General features: G+C 37.6%; 1 protein-coding gene across 7 annotated transcripts in view; it reads left to right on the top strand.

Annotated features, from left to right (window-relative positions):
* The window catches only part of LOC121382770 (ras-specific guanine nucleotide-releasing factor 2-like), a 321,414-nt gene extending 302,500 nt beyond the window's left edge, over positions 1–18,914 (top strand). For 6 of the 7 annotated variants that reach the window (XM_041512366.1, XM_041512375.1, XM_041512410.1 and 3 more), the window contains 8 exons: positions 4,783–4,962; positions 9,833–9,930; positions 10,720–10,804; positions 12,270–12,467; positions 12,713–12,792; positions 13,612–13,729; positions 14,870–14,938; positions 16,333–18,914. In XM_041512366.1, the coding sequence (XP_041368300.1) occupies positions 4,783–4,962; positions 9,833–9,930; positions 10,720–10,804; positions 12,270–12,467; positions 12,713–12,792; positions 13,612–13,729; positions 14,870–14,938; positions 16,333–16,449 (945 nt within the window). In that variant the 3' untranslated portion in view covers positions 16,450–18,914. Of the gene's footprint in view, positions 1–4,782; positions 4,963–9,832; positions 9,931–10,719; positions 10,805–12,269; positions 12,468–12,712; positions 12,793–13,611; positions 13,730–14,869; positions 14,939–16,238 lie in introns of all 7 variants that reach the window. The other variant, XM_041512401.1, reaches the window with a different exon arrangement.
* Positions 18,915–22,204: the final 3,290 nt, after the last annotated feature.

Raw genomic sequence — 22,204 nt, 5'->3', positions numbered from 1 at the left:
GTGCTATATATATATATACATACAATCCTTTGTAGCTACAAATAGTGCTATATATATATATATACATACAATCCTTTGTAGCTACAAATAGTGCTATATATATATATACATACAATCCTTTGTATCTACAAATAGTGCTATATATATATATACATACAATCCTTTGTAGCTACAAATAGTGCTATATATATATATATATACATACAATCCTTTGTAGCTACAAATAGTGCTATATATATATATATATATACATACAATCCTTTGTATCTACAAATAGTGCTATATATATATATACATACAATCCTTTGTAGCTACAAATAGTGCTATATATATATATATACATACAATCCTTTGTATCTACAAATAGTGCTATATATATATATACATACAATCCTTTGTAGCTACAAATAGTGCTATATATATATATACATACAATCCTTTGTAGCTACAAATAGTGCTATATATATATATACATACAATCCTTTGTATCTACAAATAGTGCTATATATATATATATATACATACAATCCTTTGTAGCTACAAATAGTGCTATATATATATATATATATATACATACAATCCTTTGTATCTACAAATAGTGCTATATATATATATACATACAATCCTTTGTATCTACAAATAGTGCTATATATATATATATACATACAATCCTTTGTAGCTACAAATAGTGCTATATATATATATATATATACATACAATCCTTTGTATCTACAAATAGTGCTATATATATATATACATACAATCCTTTGTAGCTACAAATAGTGCTATATATATATATATATACATACAATCCTTTGTAGCTACAAATAGTGCTATATATATATATACATACAATCCTTTGTATCTACAAATAGTGCTATATATATATATATATACAATCCTTTGTAGCTACAAATAGTGCTATATATATATATACATACAATCCTTTGTAGCTACAAATAGTGCTATATATATATATATACATACAATCCTTTGTAGCTACAAATAGTGCTATATATATATATACATACAATCCTTTGTATCTACAAATAGTGCTATATATATATATACATACAATCCTTTGTAGCTACAAATAGTGCTATATATATATATATACATACAATCCTTTGTAGCTACAAATAGTGCTATATATATATATATATATACATACAATCCTTTGTATCTACAAATAGTGCTATATATATATATACATACAATCCTTTGTAGCTACAAATAGTGCTATATATATATATATACATACAATCCTTTGTAGCTACAAATAGTGCTATATATATATATACATACAATCCTTTGTAGCTACAAATAGTGCTATATATATATATATATATACATACAATCCTTTGTATCTACAAATAGTGCTATATATATATATACATACAATCCTTTGTATCTACAAATAGTGCTATATATATATATACATACAATCCTTTGTAGCTACAAATAGTGCTATATATATATATACATACAATCCTTTGTAGCTACAAATAGTGCTATATATATATATACATACAATCCTTTGTAGCTACAAATAGTGCTATATATATATATACATACAATCCTTTGTAGCTACAAATAGTGCTATATATATATATATATATACATACAATCCTTTGTATCTACAAATAGTGCTATATATATATATACATACAATCCTTTGTAGCTACAAATAGTGCTATATATATATATACATACAATCCTTTGTATCTACAAATAGTGCTATATATATATATACATACAATCCTTTGTAGCTACAAATAGTGCTATATATATATATACATACAATCCTTTGTAGCTACAAATAGTGCTATATATATATATACATACAATCCTTTGTAGCTACAAATAGTGCTATATATATATATATATATACATACAATCCTTTGTATCTACAAATAGTGCTATATATATATATACATACAATCCTTTGTATCTACAAATAGTGCTATATATATATATACATACAATCCTTTGTAGCTACAAATAGTGCTATATATATATATACATACAATCCTTTGTAGCTACAAATAGTGCTATATATATATATATACATACAATCCTTTGTAGCTACAAATAGTGCTATATATATATATACATACAATCCTTTGTAGCTACAAATAGTGCTATATATATATATACATACAATCCTTTGTAGCTACAAATAGTGCTATATATATATATATATATATACATACAATCCTTTGTATCTACAAATAGTGCTATATATATATATACATACAATCCTTTGTAGCTACAAATAGTGCTATATATATATATATACATACAATCCTTTGTAGCTACAAATAGTGCTATATATATATATACATACAATCCTTTGTAGCTACAAATAGTGCTATATATATATATACATACAATCCTTTGTAGCTACAAATAGTGCTATATATATATATATACATACAATCCTTTGTATCTACAAATAGTGCTATATATATATATATACATACAATCCTTTGTAGCTACAAATAGTGCTATATATATATATATACATACAATCCTTTGTAGCTACAAATAGTGCTATATATATATATATATATACATACAATCCTTTGTATCTACAAATAGTGCTATATATATATATATACATACAATCCTTTGTATCTACAAATAGTGCTATATATATATATACATACAATCCTTTGTAGCTACAAATAGTGCTATATATATATATATACATACAATCCTTTGTATCTACAAATAGTGCTATATATATATATATATATATATATATATATATATATATATATATATACATACAATCCTTTGTATCTACAAATAGTGCTATATATATATATATATACATACAATCCTTTGTATCTACAAATAGTGCTATATATATATATACATACAATCCTTTGTATCTACAAATAGTGATATATATATATATATATATATATATATATATATATATATATATATACATACAATCCTTTGTATCTACAAATAGTGCTATATATATATATATATACATACAATCCTTTGTATCTACAAATAGTGCTATATATATATTTTGATATTAATCTTGTAACAGTAATATTGTTTTGTTTTTAAATATATATTTCTTGTGATTTCAAAACTCTGAATGGCACATTTCTCTCCTTTGTTGCATGCACTGTTGTGTATAGATGTCTATATTCTCTTTAGACAGGTTTTAGACAGGTATCATCATATTGTGAACACTGAGCAGGCAGTGCTGTTTTATTAGATTGTTACAAAACATTAAATGTACTGCAACCCCCACCCCCCCCCCCCCCCCCCCCCCCCCCCCCCCACCCCCCCCCCCCCCCCCCCCACCCCCCACACACACACTTCACAAAATCATGTGAATGTTGAAAAGTGACTGCTTTCATGGGAGGCTGTCTAATACAGCTTAATTTATAGCATATTTGAGGCACACCATGCTTGCTGCCAGAAAATAATTATACGGTATCCAATAAAAATAAAACAGACCATAAGTGCCTCTACAAGGTGGTTTTGGGGTTTGAATGTTTTGAAATTGGACACTGTATTTCATGTACTTAGACAAATTTTAAACAGCATCATCTTTCTAAAAATTAAAAATATATATCCATTAATTTCCAAGACTTTAAGCATGGCTTGCTCTAGCATTCACCAGTTGCGCATTTCAAAAACAATTGTCAAATTATATTTTAATTTGGCGAAATAATGGCATGTAATAATTGATATTTTGTTGTAAAATAACTGGGTTTCTGCAATTTTTTAAGTTTAATACATATTTTTAAGTTTAATACATATTTTTAAGTTGAATACATATTTTTAAGTTTAATACATATTTTGGCAAAATGTTTAGCTGACCCAGAGCTACATGTAGATACGATAATGTAGTTTCTGATACAACACTGTAACTAACCCAGAGCTAGCTTGTTTTAGGGTATGTATTTTTATCTTTTGGCAGAAATTCTCGCTAGGTGTGGGAGTAGGAGTCAAAATAAAGTTATAAGACACACAACGTCAGGGTCTGTAATGTTTAACTGCATACATGTGTATCAACAAAAATAACCTGAAAAATAGTTGGAAAATGACACTAAAACCTCTATGCACCCTCATCATTCCCACACAGGCCTGATTACTGTTACAGTAAAGCTTTTCAAATGGGAAAGAAAGAACACTTATTTAACAATTCCATCACCTTCTGCATGCTGAAGTTTCATTTGACATCCATAGGCATCAGAAGATGCCTGCAGCTGGGGGTAGGGAGAGTGATATATCCAGCTTTCAACGTGGACTGAAAACAATCTTCATAGTTGGGGACAGTTCCCACCTATTCTTCCCGCACTTCCAACACTTATGACATTCATTTCTTCAAACATAATGGGGTTTTGTTTTCTCTATCTCTTCAGAAAATGTCAGCAACTGAGGGTGGGGGATATAAGAGTAATATATTCATTTTTCAACTGGGGTACCACGTAAACAGCCAGATAATCTTCAGAGAGTTGGGCCATGCCCTCTGCCCCTGCTCCCCACCCCCCACTTACACTTCCAATGCCTATGACATTTATGATTAATCTCTTTAATATAAATGGGGTTTTATTTTCTCTTTCTCTTCAGAAGATGCCAGCAAATTGTGGAGTTGGGGGTGGTAATATATTCAATTTTCAACTGGGGCTGTAACCTTAACCAACCCCTCCCGCCACTTCCAACACCTATGTCATTCATTTCATCTCTTTTTTAATGGTTTTAGTTTCTCTCTTTCTAGTGTTAATATTTTGTATTTTCCCCGTGCAGGACTTTGAGTCTGACCCTGACCTGAAGTGTGCAGTGATTGACCTGCTGGAGGAGATGGTGTGCAACACGAACCTGCTTCCCGCGGAGCACAAGGCGGCGGCCTCCATCCTCCGCACCATCACCAAGGATACCTCCGACCTGAACATCGTCGACCTTGACAGACTGCTCATCCCACCAATGGTATACACACTCCTAGGGAAGAGTGCAAAAAATTATCGATATTAACGTGACAGACCCTAGTTTTTAAACACTACAGCACTATTAAAGCTGTTTTTAATGTTTAAATTAGAAGTACTTATTTTTTATTACTTAGAATATTAATTTCCATACATCTGAAGTGGTTCTGGTCATCCAGGTTTTTGCCATACCTCAAAATGCATTGTTCATAATTCTAAAAACGCACGTTTGTCTAGTTATTTTTAGACGGTATTTCCCTGTTTAAACATCACAGACTTTATCTTCTCTCTGTTATAACTGTGCATGTCGTAAGTTTGCAGAGTCCATTTTCACATGTTGAAACTAGGTCTGCGCTTTTAAAGAAAACCCTCATACAAAAACTACACTACACGCCACACTACACGTCACACGCCACACTACACGCCACACTACATGTCACATGCCACACTACACGTCACACGCCACACTACACGTCACACTACACGTCACACGCCACACTACACGTCACACGCCACACTACACGTCACACGCCACACTACATGTCACACGCCACACTACACGTCACACGCCACACTACACGCCACACTACACGTCACACGCCACACTACATGTCACACGCCACACTACACGTCACACGCCACACTACACGTCACACGCCACACTACACGCCACACTACATGCCACACACCACATGCCACACTACATGCCACACTACACGTCACACGCCACACTACACGTCACACGCCACACTACATGTCACGCCACACTACACGTCACACGCCACACTACATGCCACACGCCACACTACACGTCACACTACACGCCACACTACACATCACACTACACGTCACATGCCATACTACACGTCACATTACACGTCACACACCACGCCACACGCCACACTACACGCCACAATACACGTCACATGCCACACTACACGTCACATGCCACACTACACGTCACACGCCACACTACACGTCACACATCACACGCCACACTACACGCCACACCACACACCACACTACACGTCACACACCACACTACACGTCACACGCCAAACTACACGTCACACGCCACACTACACGTCACACTACACATCACACGCCACACTACAAGTCACACTACACGTCACACTACACGTCACACCTCACACTACACGCCACACTACACGTCACATGCCACACTACACATCACACGCCACACTACACGTCACACGCCACACTACACTACACGTCACACGCGCCACACTACACACCACACTACATGTCACACGCCACACTACACATCACACTACACGTCACACACCACACTACATGTCACACGCCACACTACACGTCATACGCCACACTACACGTCACACGCCACACTACACGTCACACTACACATCACACTACACGCCACACTACACGTCACACGCCACACTACACGTCACACACCACACTACACTTCACACTACACGTCACACGCCACTACACGTCACACACCACACTACACGTCACACGCCACACTACACGTCACACGCCACACTACACGTCACACGCCACACTACACTACAAGTCACACACCACACTACATGTCACACACCACACTACACGTCACACGCCACACTACACGTCACACTACACGTCACACACCACACTACACATCACACTGTACGTCACACGCCATGCCACACACCACGCCACACGCCACACTACACGCCACAATACACGTCACATGCCACACTACACGTCACATGCCACACTACACGTCACACGCCACACTACACGTCACACATCACACGCCACACTACACGCCACACCACACACCACACTACACGTCACACGCCACACGTCACACGCCAAACTACACGTCACACGCCACACTACACGTCACACTACACATCACATGCCACACTACAAGTCACACTACACGCCACACTACACATCACACGCCACACTACAAGTCACACTACACGTCACATGCCACACTACACGTCACACGCCACACTACACATCACACATCACATGCCACACTACACGTCACATGCCACACTACACATCACATGCCACACTACAAGCCACACTACACGTCACACGCCGCACTACAAGCCACACTTCACATCACACGCCACACTACAAGCCACACTACACATCACATGCCACACTACACGTCACACTACAAGCCACACTACACGTCACACGCCACACTACACATCACACTACACGTCACACACTACACTACACGTCACACGCCACACTACACGCCACACTACACATCACACTCCACACTACAAGCCACACTACACGTCACACGCCACACTACAAGCCACACTACACGTCACACGCCACACCACACTACACGTCACACTACAAGCCACACTACACGCCACACTACACGTCACACGCCACACTACACATCACACTACACACCACACTACACGTCACAATACAAGCCACACTACACGCCACACTACAAGCCACACTACACGCCACACTACACATCACACGCCACACTACACGTCACACTACAAGCCACACTACACGTCACACTACAAGCCACACTACACATCACACGCCACACTACACATCACACTACAAGCCACACTACACATCACACTACAAGTCACACTACACATCACACGCCACACTACACATCACACGCCACACTACACGTCACACTACAAGCCACACTACACATCACACGCCACACTACACATCACACTAACGTAACACGCCACACTACAAGCCACACTACAAGCCACACTATACATCACACACCACACTACACGTCACACTACAAGCCACACTACACGCCACACTACACGTCACACGCCACACTACACGTCACACGCCACACTACAAGCGACACTACACATCACACGCCACACTACACTACACGTCACACTACAAGCCACACTACACATCACACGCCACACTACACATCACACGCCACACTACACACCACACTACACATCACACTACAAGCCACACTACACATCACACTACAAGCCACACTACACATCACACGCCACACTACACTTCACACGCCACACTACACGTCACACGCCACACTACATGCCACACTACACATCACACGCCACACTACACATCACACGCCACACTACACATCACACGCCACACTACACATCACACGCCACACTACATGCCACACTACAAGCCACACTACACATCACACGCCACACTACACATCACACGCCACACTACACATCACACTACAGGCCACACTACACGTCACATGCCACACTACACGTCACACACCACACTACACGTCACACGCCACACTACACGCCACACTACACGTCACACTACAAGCCACACTACACGTCACACGCCACACTACACACCACACTGCACGTCACACGCCACACTACATGTCACACGCCACATTACAAGCCACACTACACGTCACACGCCACACTACAAGCCACACGCCACACTACAAGCCACACTACACGTCACACGCCACATTACAAGCCACACTACACATCACACGCCACACTACACGTCACACCACACTACACGTCACACTACAAGCCACACTACACGTCACACGCCACATTACAAGCCACACTACACGTCACACGCCACATTACAAGCCACACTACACATCACACGCCACACTGCACGTCACACGCCACACTACACGCCACACTACACGCCACACTACAAGCCACACTACACGTCACACGCCACACTACAAGCCACACTACACATCACACGCCACACTACACATCACACGCCACACTACACATCACACTACATGCCACACTACAAGCCACACTACACGTCACACTACACGCCACACTACATGCCACACTACACGCCACACTACAAGCCACACTACACATCACACGCCACACTACACGTCACACTACAAGCCACACTACACGGCACACGCCACACTACACGTCACACTACAAGCCACACTACACGTCACACTACATGCCACACTACAAGCCACACTACACGTCACACTACAAGCCACACTACACGTCACACGCCACACTACACGTCACACACCACACTACAAGCCACACACCACACTACAAGCCACACTACACATCACATGCCACATGCCACACTACACGTCACATGCCACACTACAAGCCACACTACACGTCACATGCCACACTACAAGCCACACTACATGTATGTAGCAGAAAACTAAATAAAGAAGAGCAAGTAATCCTAGAAAATAATGTTTGTGTATAAAATGATAAAGAAATGATAATTATAGTGTTGTTTTGTTTAAATAAACGAAATTAATGTTGACTCAAGCAACTGTATCTAGTGTTATATATTGCAACAGACTCTTCATACAAATCGTACTTTGTTAGCTTATTCAATATGCTGTATCTGTTGTATATAGTCAACAGAATTAATTAAGGGCCAATATATTTTGAGTAATTATCTGCTAGTGTCATATTATTTAAGCGAATGCTTTTCCACTGGGCAACATCTTGCCCCATTAAACATTTCATTTACTCATTGATTCATTCAGTCAGTAATTCAGTCAGCCAATCATTCATTAATCTTTAGCACTTAAGCTACATCTATATCACATGCCTCGGTGGTGTCATGGTTAAGCCATCGGACATAAGGCTGGTAGGTACAGGGTTCGCAGCCCGAGACCGGCTCCCATCCAGAGCGAGTTTTAACGACTCAATGGGTAGGTGTAAGACCACTTCACCCTTTTCTCTCTCACTAACCACTAACCCACTGTCCTGGACAGACAGCCCAAATAACTGAGGTATGCACCCAGGACAGTGTGCTTGAACCTTAATTGGATATAAGCATGCAAATAAGTTGAAATGAATGAGATAAGCTAGCTCCTGCCCATCATGTGTTAATAGTACATTCTTGTTTCGCAGCATCCTTCCAAAGATACATTTGACACTCTTGCAGCGATGGATATCGCAGAACAGTTGACGTATTTGGATCACCAGATTTTCATGGGAATACGTAGCGAGTAAGTCACAGCTGTATTATATTAATAGAATTAAATTTTTCAGACTTTTATTGATCAATTGTTAAAAAAGATCATATATTTAACCTTTGATTTTTTTTTATAGACTGTTCTGAGTTTGCTGATGTAAAATATGTTGGACTAACAGAACAGAACCTTTTTAAAAATTGAAATTTCAAATTAAATATACATGTATCTTCTTCTTTAAATATTAGTGTCTATGTTTTTCGCAGTCTTAATGTTTGTTATTGTAGAAAATAGATCTTACCTCCCAATAGTTTTATTTCTACAAATAAAATTATTTTAGGAAATAAAATAAAGTTTTAGCTTCTACAAACATTAGGATAACCAGAAAATACAGACACTGATATTCTACACAATAAAATACATTTAATATGTGATTTCAGTCATTAACAAAACTGTCTTACAGGGGACAATATTTCAGTCTTAGGTAACCGGAAGTCATTTCACGTGTTTTACTTAGGTAACATGAATATAGTTCTCATGACCGATGAGTTAGGCCTACCTATTCCTAAAACACTTGAACTACATGCACAATTCTGTGCCACATTGATGGTTCAAATGTATTTAAAAACATAAACTGATTTTCACTTTCATTATTGATATATGGTACTTTTAATTTTAGAATGTAATTGTTCACCACGTAACTGATTGGTGGTTCTCATGATTTTAAAATATCTCATAAAATATTGTGTCCTGTGTTAGTTGGAAAATGTACAATGGAATTAACCGAGTACCATCTTAAAAACAATTATATTGTTGTTTTTTCAGAGAATTGTTGTGCCAGGCTTGGATGAAGCCGGACAAATGTCACCGAGCACCTCATGTTTTGCTAGTCAGCAAGAGATTCAACGAGGTCAGTTCATAATCTGTGACTGGTTGTCAGGATAATACTACACATGTGTTTCGCTTGTTATTATGATTGTTTTAAATGTTGTTTATCACATGAGAAGTCTTGGTTAACTTATAATAGATCATATTTTGTGTTTTAAAAGTGTTAGAATCATTTTCTGATAGTAGTATTGTGCTCCAGGTAGTGTGTTTGCATGTGTGGTATTTGAGATTGACAGACATGCACAGATAGGTGATGAGGGTAGGGAGAGAGAGTTAGAAAGGTATGTGCAAGCAACGAAACATCAGCATTACTGTCTTTTGTGGGTTTTTGCCAGTGGTAAAATGGATGAGGCTAACAGTCTAACAAACTTCTCAGCCTACCCTAGGAAGTAAAATGTTTTTAACATTCACTTTTAATTGTAAACTGACTGGAGTGTGTTCTGTATTGTGATTGGTTACTTACATTCTTTTTCCGGGATCAAATAGACAATAACACCCGAAAAGCTAATGACATCATCAGAAAGTGACGTCATTAGCAATTAGAATAGGCGAAGTTGACGATTCAAGGGTCTACAGATTGTAGCCAGGTATTTTTTTCAAGAAATGCCAAATATACAGTTAGTTCTGTAGGAAAATTATTCAGTTTACAATGGACATAACCATCTGCAGTTTTTAGATTTGCGGGTGTTATTGTCTATTTGAAGTCCGCTAACGCCTTCTGTCAAAAATGACATAAGTGGATAAAATAAGAAAATTAGTTTTGATGTGAATATCATTAGTGAGATATAACACACCCTGTTTGGAGGTGGTACAAAGCAGATGTAGGTAAATATTTATGGGGACTAAAGAATAAAGTGAAAAGATCCTGCAAAGTTTTTCTGATTTTTTTTTTATTCCATGTTATTTTCATCTCTGAGAAGCCAGGGTATAGCTCAGTGGTAGTGCGCTCTCCTAAGGTGCAATGGGTTGCCCTCCAACAGACTCACTGTTTTTGCCCCATCCAATTGAGTGATCCACAACTAGTACTTTAAAGGGCATAGTATGTACAATGGGAAAGTGAATATAAAAGATCCTTTGCTGTTTATTTGGTAGGAATCATCATTTAAACCTCGACTATTTGGTGTCTTAATTCAGGACAGTCTGTTAAACAACAACTATTTGATGTCTTAATTCAGGAGTCTCTTTTAAACAACAACTATTTGGTGTCTTAATTCAGGAGTCTCTTTTAAACAACAACTATTTGGTGTTTTAATTCAGAACAGTCTCTTTAAACTACGACTATTAATTTGGTGTCTTAATTCAGAACAGTCTCTTTAAACTACGACTATTTGATGTGTTAATTCAGGACAGTCTCTGTTAAACTATGACTATTTGGTGTCTTAATTCAGGACAGTCTCTTTTAAATTACAACTAGTTGGTGTCTTAACATGGGACAATCTTGTTTAACAGTGTTGAGGTTTTGTTAAACGAGTGTTCTTTCTTTATAGGTGAGTCGACTGGTTGTTTCCGAGATCGTGTCACGGTCCAACCTCCAGGATCGGGTGACGTGCATCGAGAAGTGGGCTGCCATCGCAGACATCTGTCGCTGTATGCACAACTACAATGGAGTGCTGCAGATCTGTGCTGCATTCGTAAACAGTTCCGTGTACAGACTGAAGAAAACATGGGAGAAAGTCCCCAAACAAGTAAGAACGTCGACCACAACTCACTCTGTCTTTGATAAAATCCCAAAAGTGAAAAATTGCACATCTCATACTATTGAGAAAGGGAAAATAAACAATCAGGCTTTGTTGTTGATAAAACCCAGGAGCATGAAAAATTGCACTTCTCATAATGTTGAGAAAGAAAACTAAACAATTTTCAAAATAGTAAACGATACACTATAACAATCCTTTCTTCCTTTACGCTAACAGCAATTTTTATTTTTCAGACAAAACAGATGATTGAACGATTGCAGACACTGGTATCATCAGAAGGAAGGTTCAAAAACATGAGAGATGCACTGCATCGGTAAGACATCTTATCAAATACATGTAGTTCACCACAACTGTTGAGGTGCTATGTTATATGGCAGAAGGTTTAAAGTACTTTGAAACTAGGATATTTGAGATTTGATCATGAAACTTTCATATTTGGTTTACTTTAGTGTCATTTATTTACAATTATGCATATACATGTGTATGAAGTAGTGAAATACCAGACTTGGCCATCACTACATTAATGTTTAGGCATGGAGGGCTTCCTGTTGGGATAACCAGAACAATTACTTAGAATGCTTTGTATTTAAGCCTGGGGCTTATGAATGTTAACTATTTTTTTCCAAATTTAAGCCATGGGTTTAAATTGGAATGTAATATTTATATAACAAAAAGAAATTATTGAACAAAATTATTGTTTACTGTGTGAACAAACATCAATAAAATTAGTTTTTCACCTGAAATTATTGCTAATGTATCTAGTTTGAAAAATACAAGGTACTTAAGAGAGATTGTATGTGTAGGAAGACTGTGCCATACATTTTATTTCAATTTCAGTCCATGAGCTTAAAAAGGAAAGAAATAGATCTCATTTAAGTCCAGGGTCCATGTTTATAAAACAAACATTTAGGGTCTAGACTTGAGATTCTAATAGAGTTTGCTATTTTAATGTCATAGCAATGCCAGACAAATTGCATGTGCAACATTATTAGAGAGTTGAGTCTAGACTCTAAAGTTTTATAAGCACGGGCCCAGGGACTAGATAACAAGATGAGCGTAAATATGAGATTTCCCAGTAAAAACCCACCCTATTTCTCGGTCATTAAAGAGATGCATATTTCCCATTTTGTAGATGCGATCCTCCGTGCATTCCTTATTTGGGCATGTACCTTACTGATCTGTCTTTCATCGAAGAGGGAACTCCAAACTTCACGGAGGAAAGACTAGTCAATTTCTCCAAAATGAGAATGGTAAGATCGGTCACAAAGAAATTTGATCATTTACGATTAATCAAGGTCAAATAGATAGGGAATAACTGGTTACTGTCTTAAGATATCGGCTTTATCCTGCGATGGTTAGAATGGCGAAGACAGTGAGAGTCTGCCGGGCTGCATTCACCATTCGACCAGTTATTTCTTTATCCTGCAAGCCTACAGGAATAGTCGGAAAATCATTATTTAATCCACTTTTGTGTACGCAAATCAAGTATCATCAACCTAGTAAGGCTGTTGCCGTATGATATCATACAAGATACATTACATCATTCTTTGTAAGACTCTAGCTACATTTAGTCACATTCAAAAAGTGTTTCTAAACTCTAATTCATAAATAAATATACAAGTTTTGTATGGTTATTGCAAAACTAAAAGTTATTTTTATTTACTGTACTAAAACAAATGATTTAAAGAGTATGTTTATTGAAAATCTAGTCTGAAATACTAGTCAAGGTTTATATATCACATGACCTATATTTTGGATCAGTTTCCGAAAATATAGAGATTTATCTAATCATCATATCTTGCCAATGAACACAGTGATTGCAGGATAAAAAGAATTATTAATTTAGAAATGTGTCAAAACTATATGATTTATAAAATATGTTGTTAACTGTTAATTTCAACTATTTATTTGTCATCTCTCTCTCTCTCTCTCTCTCTTGTGGGATTTAGCTCAGTTGTGTCACAGGTTTTTTCCCATTCCAACCAGTGCACCACAACTGGTCAAAGGCCGTGGTATGTGCTTTCCTGTCTGTGGGAAAGTGCATATAAAAGATCCCTTGCTGCATTAGGAAAAATGTAGCGGGTTTCCTCTGATGACGTGTTACAATTACCAAATGTTTGACATTCAATAGCTGATGATTAATTAATCAATGTGCTCTAGTGGTGTTGTTAAACAAACAAACTTTAACTCTCTCTCTCTCTCTCTGTAAATCGAATGTATAAGACCAAGTGAAGTCTGGTTGTAAAGGGTGTCTGGTTTAGCGAGGTAATGTTCTGTGCTGATATTTAAAAAGGGACCATGAAAAATGTCCAGTTTTGAAGGGTTTCACTGTATAAGATAAAAAAATTGTTTTTAAATAAGTGATTAATGAGTTGGCCTTTTTTTTCCAGGTTGCTCACGTAATTCGTGAGATTAAGCTCTTTCAACAAACTTCTTACAAGATCGAACATCATCCACGGGTAAGTCATTTGAATAACAGACCTACTATATTCCGTCTGGTGATCTTCTTAATTAATAAATACATTGGTTTGCTTATAGTTATTTTACACAAAGGATGTGCAATGTATCATCTGTTCTTGTTTCTTTACTAGCAACAACATAAATTGACTATTAAATAAACTTGTTTGTAGGTAACAGTCTGTTTACAGGTGAAAACTTTAGACTTGTTTGTTTACAGGTAATATCTATCTAACAGTAAATATAGCAGGCATCAAAATAAGTTGAGAACGATCGTTCAGGTCATTTCGAGGTTACCACATGTGAAGAAAGTTGAGAACAATCGTTCAGGTCATTTGGAGGTTACCACATGTGAAGAAAGTTGAGAACGATCTTTCAGGTCATTTGGAGGTTACCACATGTGAAGAAAGTTGAGAACAATACATCATTCTTCACTGACTTCACATTTGTTTTGTTCTTTTATCAGTTGTGTGGTGTTCAAATATTATAATTACACACATAAGTATCGGTATAATAAGAACAGTGTTATAAATGAATAAAAAAGTATAATTTGTGAAGGGATGATAAAGGCAATTGTAAATGACAACATATAATTGTGTCGTAACCAATAGGGTTACTAGGTGTGTAATTTATGGTAACCTGTACTTGGGTTACCAGACACCAGGCTTATTCCGATGTATGTATAGCCTCCTCATTTGTTTACTGGTAACAACTAATTAAATATATGCATGATGTATTTAGTGGTGGGACGTAGTGCAGTGCTAAAGCATTTGCTTGGTGCACAGTCAGTGTGGGATCGATCCCCCACGGTGGGCCCATTGGGCTATATCTCATCCCAGACAGTGCCACATGACTGGTATATCAAAGGCCGTGGTATGTGCTAGCCTGTCTGTGGGATGGTGCATACAAAAGATCCCTTGCTATTAATGGGGAAAAGGTAGCAGGTTTCCTCCCTATGACTGTCAGAATTACCAAGTGTTTGACATCCAATAGCTGATGATTAATAAATCAATGTGCTCTAGTGGTGTCGTTAAACAAAAGAAATGTTTTAACTTTATTTTAAACAAAGAATGTGCAATGTATCATCTATAGACCTACATGTACTTGTTTCTTTACAAGCAACAATTCTAATTAACTATTAAATAAACTTATTTGTTTGTTTGTAGTTAACCAACTGTTTACATGTGACAAATTTATACTTGTTTGTTTACAGGTTATATATCTCTAATTAACATTAAATAGTGTCTCCTCATTTGTTGACATTTAAACAACTAATTAAATATACTGATGTTTTATTTGCAGGTAACAAGTTATTTACTGGACACGAGCCGGTTTCTAACATACTTATTTGATTACAGGTAACAAGTGATTAAATATACTGATGTTTTATTTGCAGGTAACAAGTTATTTACTGGACACAAGCCGGCTGCTGGACGAGGAACAGACGTACCGAGCCTCGCTAGATATAGAACCAAAGCAGTCTCGACTGTCCGTCGTATCTGCACCGTCTTGAGAGCATTCCAGACAAACACCTACGTCTTTCCACTACCCTGCACCAGAGAGCAAGGCCGCATTACAAAACTGTGGAAAAAAAACAAACAAAACAACTGAAAAAGTCAAAACCTATTTTTTGAAAGTCAGTTTTGTATAGTGTGTATGACCAGATACAGTGATCTCCAGTTTTTTTGTGTTGTTTCAAAAAATAAAATAAAAACCCCAGTGTATTCCCTCATTCGGACGATGACTGCTTCTGGGTCATTGATTTCGTCACTTGAAGAAGGGTTGAGAGAACTATAGTTGCCTCCCCTTGCTTAGTTATTGCCCCTGCTAAGACATAACAAGAGAGCAGGTTGGTTCAGAAATGTGAAGAAGAAAAAACAACAATTTGACAAGAGAGCGGGTTGTTTCATGAATGTGAAAAACTGATTTTGACAACAGCAAAAAGTAATCGTGTGATGAGACCTGTCCGAATTGCTGAGGATCTTCGTCAGATTGTGTATAGTTTATTTACACACCGTGTTGTATGTACCACATTTTGTGGAGTGTTACTAAAGGAGTATTTTTCAACATTACACCATGTTTCCACAATGCTCAAACCATCCTGCTATTTCCAGGTTGTGTGGGTACAGGTTAAATCACAACCATGTCAGTCATATAGTGAGGGAAAAAGTCAAAAAATGCAGTTAAAAAGTGGGTTGGCTATAGTTTTTATTGTTTATCTATTTAAAAAAGATCACCATCATTTATTGTCTTAACATTGAAAGCCATTCTGCATTATATTTTGGCTAAACTAGTTATTGACATGCTAAAAAGTGGACTGCCATTTTATTGGGTTTGCCATACAAAGTGTTTTTTAAAACATGCAACAGACTTAGTTGTTGTAAGAAGACGAATGACAATAACCAAAAAAACTAGCTCTGTTTGTGTTTTATCTTAGTAAATATAAGCATACAAGATGGGGGAGGGGGAGCAAGATGGGGGGGGGGGGGCAATGCTTGAGCAAATCTTCAAATTGGTGTTCAATAAAAAAACATTTGTACTTATTTAGGCCATAAAAACTTTGAACAAAAAATATGGGAGATGATCAAGAGCATTCAGCGATTATCATATTGAAAATAAACTGGCAAAGTTTCTCATGAATACATTGTACATCCAAGATATTCCAAGTTGGTAGCTCTGAAGATTTTAATCATCTGACATACAGTTACCCTGTGGTTGCTTTGTGGAACTTATGTGTGCGAGTTGTAACACTTAATCTGAACTCATTACAATTATTTGTAGCTACAATTCGTTTGTGGAATGGGACCTAGAAACGTAGAATCGACTACTGTTACTAATTAAATATGAGTAAGTGATGATGTTGGTAGGGTTTGGTTTTCCACCAAAACAACAAGTGTAATGCCAGCTTCCAACACCCACTTGCTAGTGTTAGATTTAAAGCACATCTATGGTATATAATGACCGCCCACTAACAATTTGACTTACGGTATTGTCACTCAATACAAGTGCCTCATATTAGAATAGCTGATTATATGGCAACTTGTAAAGTTTTCTTGTCACAATCGGCTATTGTCATCACTGTTCTCCTATGAAACATTCTTATTGAGTGGCATCACCATATAGCTATGTTCCCATCTTGTCAGTATTCATGTTACATTAAGCCAGAAACCAGGCCTGGTGCTTATAAAACTTTTAGAGCCTCGACTCAGACTCTGATAGTCCGAGACATGAACGCCATGGCAACACCATACAAATTGTACATGTGTGACATCATTAGAGATTGAGTCTGGACTCTAAAGGTTTTATAAGTAGGGGCCCAGGAGCCTTATTTCACTAAACTCTTGCAACTTTGTAATCTCATAGTGCAATGCAAAACGACCAAAGACGATGCAAAGTTGTTTCAGAGAGCCTAGGCGAGCTTTGTGGATGGGGCCCCAGGCCTGGTACCTATAAAACTTTTAAGTGTCTAGACTCGAGACTCTTATAAAGTCTAAGACACTAATGTCATGACAATGCCATAGAGATTGAGTCTGACTCTAAAAAGGTTTTTTAAACATGGCCCCAGGTTAGCATGCAATTTTCTAATACCACAAAACACTGGTGTCAGTTGAAAACGGGGCTGGGCTGTTCGATTTGAATCAGTTTTTGATTTACCCCCATCACGCTTGGCATGGTTGTGATTTAGTGTTTACTCTTGTATGAGCCTTGAAGGCAAAAACCAATAGAGATGAGTTATATATTGTATTTGTTTCCATTTGAAAGTTACAACACATTTGTTGCTAGCTTTTCCTGTGGAAGAAAAAAGAACTATATTCAAAATGTTTACTCTCATGTTCCAGTCGCCATGTGCTCAGATGATAAGGACCAAAGATGATATACTGTTATTTGTTATGACTTGTTTAAATTTTATTTATCATGAGTTAAAAAATATCCTTTTTCTTTTTTTTTCTTGTGTCATGTGTATAAAAAAAAAACTTTTGACTAAAAAATAGTTAATAGATTGTGAACACGATCAGATTGGTGTTATTTTTATTTCTACTTAATAAGAATTTTGCCATAGATAAGGTAACACATACCATGGACTTTGATATACTGGTCATAGGAAAATACCTGACCTGTGCCATTGATCCTATAGAACTTGTTGCATCTTATGTTAGTGCTGTACCATCAAACTACATCTCGCCCCAGGTGATTTTGAATATGTTTTACCAGAAAAGATCAGTGAGAACTTCAACTCTAGGACCTAAGCTTGTGCTTATAAACTTTAAACGCAAATGATATTTTATGCATACAGTTTTGTAAAATCTCAAAGGTTATTAAAGACGTATGTCTAGATTTCAGTATAAGCAGAGGCCTAGAAAACTTACTAGTACACAAGAAAAATCACTAGTCCTCCAATTCGGGCATCCTAAGAAGATTCCAGCAAGATGATAAAGTTTGTTTTGTTTACGACACCACTAGAACATTCATTTATTAATCATAGGCTATTTGGTAATTCAGACATATACTGAAGGCCAAAAGAAACTTTACCATAGTTTTAAATCAGTCTGGTGTAAAAACAACAAAAGATAGTCACATGAGGTAAAATATATCGACTAGATCAGTATGTCAACATTAACATAACTAAAAATGAGTGTCATTCAGCATCTGATAATGACGTCACATTTTCCCAAAGCGAGGTGGTGTACACAAATCGAGCTTTCAACTTCATGGACGACATGCAAAGCATACAGACAATCAATCAAGTCCAATAACAAGTCGCATTAATAGCGTGTGTGACCACCCCTTGCTCCAATACAAGCAATAATTCTCCGACGCATAGAAAATATCAGTCGTCTGATGAGGTCACGTGGGACACGTTGCCATTCTTCTTGAAGGGCCTGGATCAGTTCCTGTTGGTTGGCTGGAGGGTGTGGTCATTGTCGAACACGGCGATCCAAAACATCCCAGAGGTGTTCTATGGGGGACATGTCTGGGGAGCGTGCAGGCCATGGCAATACGTTTACGTTGTTGGCTCTAAGGAAGTTCTGTACGATTCTGGCTGTATGAGGTCTGGCGTTGTCTTGCTGAAAAATGACACCACGTGGCTGCCGTTGGAGAAATGGTATTGCAGTTGGACGAAGAATGTCATCCCTGTAACGTTGAGCTGTCAAGTTTCCGTGAACGATGACCAATGGTGTCCTTTCCTGTGCACAGATACCTCCCCACACCATGACACTCCCTCCACCATATGGCACGACCTCCTGAACGCAAGAAGCCGCCACTCGTTCTCCCCTACGGCGGTACACACGCTGTCTTCCATCAACTCTGAACAAACAGAACCGGCTTTCATCAGTGAAAAGAACCCGCAGCCAATCACATTGCTGCCAACGTCGTACAGTCCTAGCCCATGTCAATCTCAAATGACGATGTTGTGGTGTCTATATGGTCTGTGAGCCCTTATTCCATGAGTCCTGAGTCACCTGGCCACTGTCTGTCTACTAACCCTGTGACCTAAGGCATTCATTGCTGATGACGTCACTGTCAGGAAGCGATTTCGTAGATGCAAGGTACACAAGTACCGGTCATCACGGGGCGAAGTCGCCCTGGGTCTGCCTGTTCTTGGCCTGTCTGATGTCTGCCCCGTTTGCCTGTAGCGTTGCATCAAGTTTGTAACAGTAACACGGGAACAACCGAAGGTTCTGGCGATGTGGGCATGAGTGGCTCCCATCTGTATCATAGCCAGGGCTCTTGCGCGTTGACACAGTAAAAAGACGTGCTCCTTTTATTAAGATCACAGGGTATTGTGCGATAACCTCAAATCGTAATGGACTTTACCAGCTTTATTACTGTAATTAATTCTGTAAAACTCTTGATTAAGTCGACTTTCCCCATCTAAAATCACAAAACTGACCAATTACATAGTCCCAGAGAAAAGAAAATTATCATTTGGGTATCATGAGTTTAGTTAAATAGTTTATTATACTATCAAGTCATTTATGTTGTTTTACAAGTCGGGTTGATGAGAGCGAAGCGCCGTGTCGTAAATTAGAGCATTTGTTTACACTGTGCACAATAGAGATGTTGGACCTGAGCTGACGTCACTTCGCCCCAAGCTATACCATCGGACGTCACAAAAATGAAACAAAATGGCTGCCCCCAGTTAGCAGGAATAATCACGTTTTTTTTATTAATTCTAAAATTACGCGTTTTTCATTTGTTAAAGTGTCAGTATGTGTTGGTGGTCCGGGTATGCATCTTTCCAACACATAAGGCTCTTGTTGGGAGTTTAGTCTACCTTTAAGAAAAAAACAAAGGTCTGGAAAACACATTTTCATCTCTTCTAAGTCCAATGTCCATAACTGAAATAAAGGGTAAATTGCCATGAAATAAATTGTTTTGTTTAACGACACCCCTAGAGCACATTCATTATTAATCATCGGTTATTGGATGTCAAATATTTGGTAATCTTGACATATAATTATAGAGGAAACCCGCTACATTTTTCCATTAGTAGCAAGGTATCTCTTATATGCACCATCCCAGACAGGATAGCACATATCACAGCCTTTGATATCCCAGTTGCGGTGCACTGGCTGGAATGATAAATGGCCCATTGGGCCCACCGACAGGGATTGATCTCAAATCGACTGTGCACCAAGTGAGCACTTTACCACTGGGCTACGTCCCACCCCAAAGTGCCATGAAAGTCCAACTTGATTTTTAACAGAACATGATTAAGCTATACACAAAATTTCAGTTGTGAAGTACTGAAAAGAACCCAGATGGTCCTATGTGTGGTCTCTCGCATGGTACATTGTACATCAAGCAAACCATGGTCTGGATTGTAAAATTTTAAAATCTTTCATTTAGTGCTACCATACTCAAAAACTGTCTATGCCTTCTGTTTTGGATAAAAAGCTCATAGCAACCTTTACTTTACAAGACTAGTTTTCAGAATCGTGTCCAAAATCACTTTGATTCACACGAGAAAACCCGATGTTACCTCATCGATATACTATACATAAATACTAAATGCATTCTTACAAGACCATTTATGATGCAATGGGTAGTTTGAATCCTACATCATGAATGAATGCCAATTTATTTGAATATTCTTCTAAATAATGGGACTACAGATATATATATATATATATATTTTTTATTTTATTTTTTTATTTATTTTTTTAATTGGATATTTGTACCCGTTTTAATAGGGTTTTAAAGAAAATTTAAGCGAAACTGCACCTGCCATCAAAATATGAGACTTTTGATCACTTGAAGAATAT

This window comes from Gigantopelta aegis, chromosome 2 (assembly GCF_016097555.1).
Source record: "Gigantopelta aegis isolate Gae_Host chromosome 2, Gae_host_genome, whole genome shotgun sequence".
Taxonomy (NCBI): Eukaryota; Metazoa; Mollusca; class Gastropoda; order Neomphalida; family Peltospiridae; genus Gigantopelta; species Gigantopelta aegis.
Note: the sequence above shows the minus strand (reverse complement) of the source record. Positions and strands in the feature narration are given on the sequence as shown.